This window comes from Theobroma cacao, chromosome 10 (genome assembly GCF_053813885.1).
Source record: "Theobroma cacao isolate CCN51 chromosome 10, ASM5381388v1, whole genome shotgun sequence".
Lineage (NCBI taxonomy): Eukaryota > Viridiplantae > Streptophyta > Magnoliopsida > Malvales > Malvaceae > Theobroma > Theobroma cacao.
In genome coordinates this window covers 28,340,697-28,348,611 of record NC_142648.1, presented here as the reverse complement: position 1 = coordinate 28,348,611, position 7,915 = coordinate 28,340,697, and the positions used below count along the sequence as shown (strand labels likewise).

At 33.0% G+C, this 7,915-nt stretch overlaps 1 protein-coding gene and 1 long non-coding RNA gene across 2 annotated transcripts; both read right to left on the bottom strand.

Annotated features, from left to right (window-relative positions):
- Positions 1 to 379: 379 nt before the first annotated feature.
- LOC148760589 (F-box/LRR-repeat protein At3g26922-like) lies at positions 380 to 2,758 on the bottom strand. Its single transcript, XM_088810560.1, has 3 exons — positions 1,796 to 2,758; positions 519 to 678; positions 380 to 408 (listed from the first exon to the last, which is right to left on the bottom strand). Exons 1-3 carry the CDS (start codon positions 2,756 to 2,758, stop codon positions 380 to 382), a joined length of 1,152 nt encoding a protein of 383 aa, XP_088666686.1.
- A 1,214-nt stretch (positions 2,759 to 3,972) lies between these two features.
- LOC148760588 (uncharacterized) lies at positions 3,973 to 7,611 on the bottom strand. Its single transcript, XR_016023224.1, has 3 exons — positions 6,878 to 7,611; positions 5,567 to 5,726; positions 3,973 to 4,089 (listed from the first exon to the last, which is right to left on the bottom strand). It is a non-coding gene; the product is annotated as an uncharacterized LOC148760588 (long non-coding RNA).
- Between the last annotated feature and the right edge of the window lie 304 nt (positions 7,612 to 7,915).

Sequence of the window (7,915 nt, the reverse complement as noted above, 5' to 3'; positions counted from 1 at the left end):
CTTAAATTCTTTGACACGATAGTTTAAAAGTACAAGACACATTTATATAGTGGTGATGAGAAACGTAAATTTAGTATGGAATCTATTTGAACAAGTTGAGTTAACATGAGTTATGTTATTCTTTTTGAATGATGAAACAGTCTCCTTCTAGATGCCGTAACATTTAGTTTTTCTTTTTGCTTAAAAATTGCCGTACTTTTAATTGCTTAAGAATTTTTGATTGAGATAGAATATAAATGAAAATCTGATAGTGAAATTCATCCATTTATACAGCCAAAGTTTCTCTCAACTTTAGAAGTAGCTCCATACATAAACGAAACAACAAAGACCAAAATAAAAGACTGATAATCAGTTTTAGAAAGAGTTTACAAATCTTAAGTCACTCGTTATCCTCAGAACTGTCCATGCCTGAGAAATCAATTGCAAAGCAAAGCTCATAAGATAATCAATTTTCACATTTCAATTCAAATATACATTAATTATTAACAAAAAATTAAAGATAAAGTAAAAATACTTACATATTTTCAATACAGTAGAGTTGTTGAGAAAGTAGTTTAGGATACATGCAGGCATTTCAAACCTCTTGCTTTCCCACTTCTTAGCTTTTATCTTTAGATGCTTTAAATTAGCAAATGGTAACAGATTTTGATCCAACAAGGATTGAAATTTGGTGAGAACCTTACCACAAAGAAATGGTTATAAGAGATTAGAAAAGGAAATCTTTGAGAAAATCACATATTAAGATGCATTCGTTTGTATCTAAATCACAATAACTGTCATTGTCCATTGTAAGAATGAATAAGATAACAAAAGAGAACTATAACCGATTTGATCTATTGTCTTCCAAATGTAAGATAGAAGAAAACCAAAGCCAAATATGTTAATGATGCACCAAGTGAGTCTAGCAATAAATATCCACCTTTTGTGTTGAATAAGGAGTTCAAAAGAATAAATGGATGGCTGTTAATAAAATATAGATAGGTAGGTATGCTACAATAAAACAAACTAAAAGCCAATCCTTATTAAATATAATTAGAGAAGCAACAGCCGGATCAATGCATTTAGGAAGAATTACTTTTTCTCTTAAATTCTATATATTCAACATTTAGATTTCCTTAAAATTTCTTTTCATTAAAATTTTTATGAACCAAATAATGTCAAAACGAACATGCTGGGGATCAGAAACGGAAACAGATTGTTAAATCTAAGGCACAATGTATCTCATGCTGAAACATGCTCTTTTACAATTGAAAGAGAAAGCTAAAATGATCTTTCAAGCTTCGGTAAATTTTACACAACTAATTAAGATAAGACAAGAGATGACCTTGTCATGGAATATTTCTTACTACCTTATTCAATGATCCATTTCCTTTTGTGTAGGCGAATTCCTATCTTTGAATTCTTTGACACGATAATTTAAAAGTATAAGACACATTTATAAAGTGGTGATGAGAAACGAAAATTTAGTATGGAATCTATTTGAACAAGACGAGTTAACATGAGTTATGTTATTCTTTTTGAATGATGAAACAGTCTCCTTCTAGATGCCGTAACATTTAGTTTTTCTTTTCAGTTTGTCTCCTCTTTTGTATCAATTCCCAAGCAAGAGTTGAAGAGAAAATGAACAATATGCTGCTCTGTACGACAATATATAAAACTAACAACACATTACACACATGTGTGATGGATAGAAAGCGTTGCAAATCACTTTAAGCAACAAGATCAATACACCATAATATATCATAAATTCAAAGGTTCAATAATATGAAATGGAAAATGAGTAAACGCAATTTACCTGCACTGTTGATGATGATAATGTTAAAGATTTTGCATGACGAAACTCGTTAATGGTTTTGATCAAAAGAAGAACAGACTCTTCTTCGTTGCGTTTAAATCCGGGTGTCTTCATATCAAAATATACATCATCGACAGATGCAAGGTGATCCGTTAAGCACACTATGGGAGGAATACCAGAATACTTAAAAGTTGTGAGTTGGGGAGCATAAATCTCAACCTTGCTGTGACGAAGAGATGCAAATGAAAATACCAAGCTCGTCAGCTTAAGAGCATCAATACATAAACCTTCACTACCCACCGCTAAAATATCAAAAAGTTGCATAGTTTCAAGATTTGGGCATCCTGAGAAAGCCGTTGGTTCAAAGTTTGGTCCAGCCGCAAAGAAATGAGAAAGATGCAAAGACTTAAGAGCTGGACAAGCCAGCAATGTGGGTAGTTTCATGGGCATCCAATCACTACCTTTCAACTCGAGTGATGTCAATGATTGACAAGTCCAGAAGCTCTCGGGCAAGATATATTGGCAATCAGAGCGGGAATGGAAGGTGAGTTGTTGGACATTGTGTTTAGCAGCATAACAAATCAATCCGTCTACGAGAAAACAGTGCGGGTCATAGATATGGGATTGGACACAAACCTTGACAAGGTCAGTGGGGCAACGCCGGAAAAGGACCTGGCTGATGAAATTGCTGAAAGAACACATCTTCATCTCTACCTCCTCTTTGTCTTCGTCATCTATTTCCTGTTGGAAAGGGAAAGTATCGAAATCGAAGTCAAGGTTTGGAAGGGATTGCCAGAGGGGCTTCCATCTCTTGGACAAAACACAGGTTTGAACCGCCTGCTTGGTGTTTAAGAGAGACATGATTTTAAGGAGAAGATCATCAGGTAACTTGCTGATCCTGTCTTCAACAGTCATGTTCCTCCTCCCAAGTGTAAACAATAACATATCGCTGAAATCTTCCATCTAAACTTTTCCAAGACCACCCAAACTTGCAAGAGAGAGAGGGGATTTTGGGTTTTCTAAAGGAGAGGAGACTGTTTGAGCGAGAGGTAACGGCTTGAGGGGTTTACAGAGAGAAAATGGTAAGGAAAATGAAAATTCGGATTCTTACCTTATACTTATGTTTTAACCATCAATGTCCACTCTATTTTTTTTGGACAATGTGGTATTTATCATTAAATAGTTTTCTTATGTAAAATGTCAAATAGTCGAATGAAAGTTAAAATGCATATATATGCTACATATTTTGTTTGACTTATTGCTATCATATGTAATGCTATTGATGATTCACAAAATGTACATCAATCAAACACTTCCAAAAAAAAAAAAAAAAAACACAATGAGTAAAAAGGAAAACATATTCTAATGTTTTTGAACTTTTCGATACCATCAGCTATGCCTTCGTATCTATAAGCCAAGCGTTTTTGCTTAAAAATTACCCTGTTTTTAATTGTTGAAGAATCTTTGATTGAGATAGAATAGAAACAAAAATTAGATTGTGAAATTCATCCATTTATACAACCAAAATTTCTCTCAATTTTGAAGTATCTCCATACATAGAATGCTAATAAAATTTGCAAAATGCACATTAATCAAACACTTAAAAAAGATCTTGATATTATGATCATGAAGTTGACCTTTATCCACCATAAATCTCATTGCAAAGCACGGGTGTCAACTAAGTTTTAATTTAATTTTTATACATCTTAATCGTAATTTAGTTCAAATATAAAATTTAATTCTATCTAACAATTTTCCAATATCAAAATTATAAGGCTTTTGTTAGCATCAAACAAAGGCTTGGCTTGGCTAGACTTGGGAGTAGCCAAGTGACCGTGACCATGAAGAGTGAAACCATGCCTCAAGATGCCATGGTACATGTCTTACTCATTCTCAAGATCTTGATAGTACGACCACGAAGCCGACCTTGACCCACCATAAATCTAACTTCGTAACACAGATAACAATTGAGTCTTAATTTATTTTTTATACATCTTAATTATAATTTGGTTCAAATATAAAAATATAGTTAAAAATTTAATTCTGTTTGTCAATTTTTCAATATCAAATTATAAGGCTTTTTGTTGTTAGCATGAAAGAAAGGCTTGGCCTGGTTGGACTTGAGAGTAGCCAACTAATTACATGACCATGGAGAGCAAAACCATGCCTTAAGATGCCATGGTACATGTCTTTCACATTCTCATTAAGATATACAAACTTGCAGCTCTAGGACAATATCATTGATTAAATATAAAATGTTCATTTGCATTAAATGGGCAGCATAGTGCTCAAATCTGCAAAAAAAAAAAAAAAAAACACAGTGAGCAAAAAGGAAAATAAACATTATATGATTCTAATGTTTTTGAACTTTTTGATCCAATCAGCCGTGCCCTCGTATTTATCAGCCAAATGTTTTTGCTTAAAAATTACCCTACTTTTAATTGTTGAAGAATCTTTGATAGAGATAGAATAGAAACGAAAATTCATCCATTTATTGAACCAAAGTTTCTCTCAACTTTAGAAGTATCTCCATATATAGAATGCTAATAAAATTTATAAAATACACATCAATCAAACACTTAAAAAAGATCTTGATATTACGATCACGAAGTTGAACTTTACCTACCATAAATCTCATTACAAAGCACAGGTATCAACTGAGTCTTAATTGAATTTTTATACATCTTATTCCTAATTTAGTTAAAATATAAAAATTTAATTCTATCTAACAATTTAACAATATCAAAATTATAAGGCTTTTGTTAGAATGAAACAAAGGCTTGGCTTGGCTAGCCTTGAGAGTAGTTGAGTAAACGTGACCATGAAGATTGAAACCATGCCTCAAGATGCCATGGTACATGTCTTACACATGCCATGGTACCTCCATACATAGAATGTCAATAGAATTTACAAAATGCTCATTAATCAAACACTTAAAAAAGATCTTGATATTATGATCACAAAGCCGACCTTTACCCACTATAAATCTCATTACAAAGCACGGGTATCAACTGAGTCTTAATTTAATTTTTGTACATCTTAATCATAATTTAATTCAAATCTAAAAAATTAATTTTGTCTTACAATTTTTCAATATCAAAAGTTTAAGGCTTTTGTTGTTAGCATGAAAGAAAGGCTTGGCCTGGTTGGACTTCAAAGTAGCCAAGTAAACATGACCATGAAGAGTGAAACCATGCCTTAAGATGCCATGGTACATGTTTTACACAATTTCAATCAGATATACAAACTTGTAGCTCTAGAACAATATAATTGATTAAACATAAAATGTTCATATGGATTACATGGGCAGCATAGTGCTCAAATCTGTAGAAAACATAAAGAGAAAAAAGGAAAATAAACGGTATATGATTCTAATGTTTTCGAACTTTTTGATCCAGTAGCCATGCTTTTGTATCTTTAAGCCAAATTTTTTTGCTTAAAATTTGCCCTACTTGTAATTGTTTAAGAATCTTTGATTGAGATAGAATAGAAATGAAAATCAAATAGTGAAATTCATCCATTTATACAGCCTCTCAACTTTAGAAGTAGCTGCATACATAAACAAAGCAGCAAAGACCAACATAAAAGATTGACAATTAGTTTTAAACAGACTTTTACAAATCCTTAACACTGTCATAGCCTTCTACTTGGCTATCCATGCTTGAGAAATCAATTACAAAGCAAAGCTTATCAGATAATCAATTTCACATTTCAAGTCAAATATTTATTAATTATTAACAAAAAATAAAAGACAAAAGTAAAAATACTAACATATTTTCAATACAGTAGACTTGTTGAGAAAGTAGTTCAGGATACAAGCAAGCATTTCAAACCTCTGGCTTTGTCACTTTTTAACTTTTATCTTCAGATGCTTTAAATTAGCAAATGGTAATCGATTTTGATCCGGCAAGGACGGAAATTGGGTGAGAACCTTACCGCAAAGAAATAGTTGTAAGAGATTAGAAAGAGAAATCTTTGAGAAAATCACATATTAAGATGCATTTGTTTTTATCTAATTCATAATAATTGTCATTGCCTGTTATTAGAACGAATAAGATAACAAAAGAGAACAATAAACAATTTGCTCTAATGTCTCCCAAATGTAAAATAGAAGAAAACCAAAGCCAATCCTTATTAAATATAATAATTTGTCCGTTATCATTGTTGTTATCGATGATGCACCAAGCGAATCTAGCAATATATATCCACCTTTTGTGTTTAATAAGGAGTTCAACGAATAAATGGATGGCTGTTAATAAAATATAGACCGGTAGGTATGCTACAATAAAACAAATTAAAAGCCAACCCTTATTAAATATAATTAGAGAAGCAACAACCAGATCAATGCATTAATGAAGAATTACCTTTTCTTTTAAATTCTGTATATTCAACATTTAGATTTCCTTCAAATTTCTTTTCAGTAAAATTTTAACGAACCAAACAACGTCAAAATGAACATACTGGGGTTTTAAAATGGAAACAGATCGTTAAATTGAAGACACAATGTGCCTCATGCTTAAACATTCTCTTTTGCAAATAAAAGAGAAAGCTAAAATGATTTTTAACGCTTTGGTAAATTTTACACAACTTAGCAGGACAAGACAACAGATGACCTTGTCATGGAAAATTGCCTTACTACCCTAATTAATGATCCGTTACTTTTTGCATAGGTGAATTCCTATCCTTAAATTCTTTGACATAAGATTTTAAAAGAACAAGACACATTTATAAGTGGAGATGGGAAACATAAATTTAATAGTGGAATCTATATGAAAAAGATGAGTTAGCATGAGTTCTGTTTTTCTTTTATAATGATGAAAAAGTATCCTTATAGATGTTGTAACATTTAGTTTTCCTAAGAAAAAGAACAATATGCTGCTCTGTATCATAATACATAAAACCAACAACCCATAAGTGATGGAGAGAAAGTAAGTTTTGCAAATCTTTTCTTGCTTAAGTTTGATTCCACTCCAACCCGTAATGGTTGAAAAAGAGATTTAAGCAATAAGATCAACATACCAAGATCATAAATTTTCAAACAAATTAATGATATGAAATGGCAAATGAGTAAAAACGACTTACCATGAGAGATTTTCCATGATGAAACTCCTTGAAGGTGTTGATCAAACGAATAACACTCTCTTCTTCATTGCGTTTAAGTGAGTATGTCTTTATATCAAAATATACATCATCGAGAAATGCAAGATTTTCCTTTGAAGACACTATGGGAGGAATACCGGAATAATTAAAAGTTGTGAGTCGGGGAGCACAAATCTCAACCTTGCCCTCACCATGTAACACAAATGAAAGTAACAAGCTTCTGAGATTAACAGCATTAATACATAAATTTTCACTTCCAATCCAAATATCAAAAAGTTGCAGAGTTTGAAGATTTGGGCAACCTGAGAAAGCCGTTGGTTCAAAGTTTGGTCCAGCCATAGAGAAATGAGAAAGATGCAAAGACTTAAGAGCTGGACAAGCCAGTAATGTGGGTAGTTTTATGGCCATCCAATCATTACCTTTCAACTCGAGTGATGTCAATGATTGACAAGTGTAGAGACTCTGGGGCAATAAAAACGGGCGACCACCTCCACCTCTGTAGGGATAGAAGGTGAGGAGTTGGAAGGTGAGGTGTTGGACATTTTGTTTAACAGCGTAACAAATCAAACCGGCTAGGACAGAAGGATGCGAGTCATAGTTGAGAGACTGGACACAAACCTTGACAAGGTCAGTGGGACAACGCCGGAAAAGGACTCGACTGATGAAATTGCTCAAAGAAAGCATCTTGATACCTCCTCTCGGTCTTCGTCATCTAACTGAACTATTTTCTGTTTGAAAGGGGAAGTATTGTAATTGAAGTCAAGGTAAGGAAGGGACTGCCAGAGGGAAATCTATCTCTTGGACAAAACACAGGTTTGAACTGCCTGCTCGGTGTTTAAGAAAGACATGATTTTAAACAGAAGATCATCAGGTAACTTGCTGATCCTGTCTACCTTACTCCTGTTCCTCCTCCCAAGTGTTAACAACAACATATCGCTCAAATCTTCCATCTAATCTTTTCCAAGACCACCCAAACTTGCAACATCAAAAGGGAGAGAGGGGATTTTGGGTTTTCTTAAA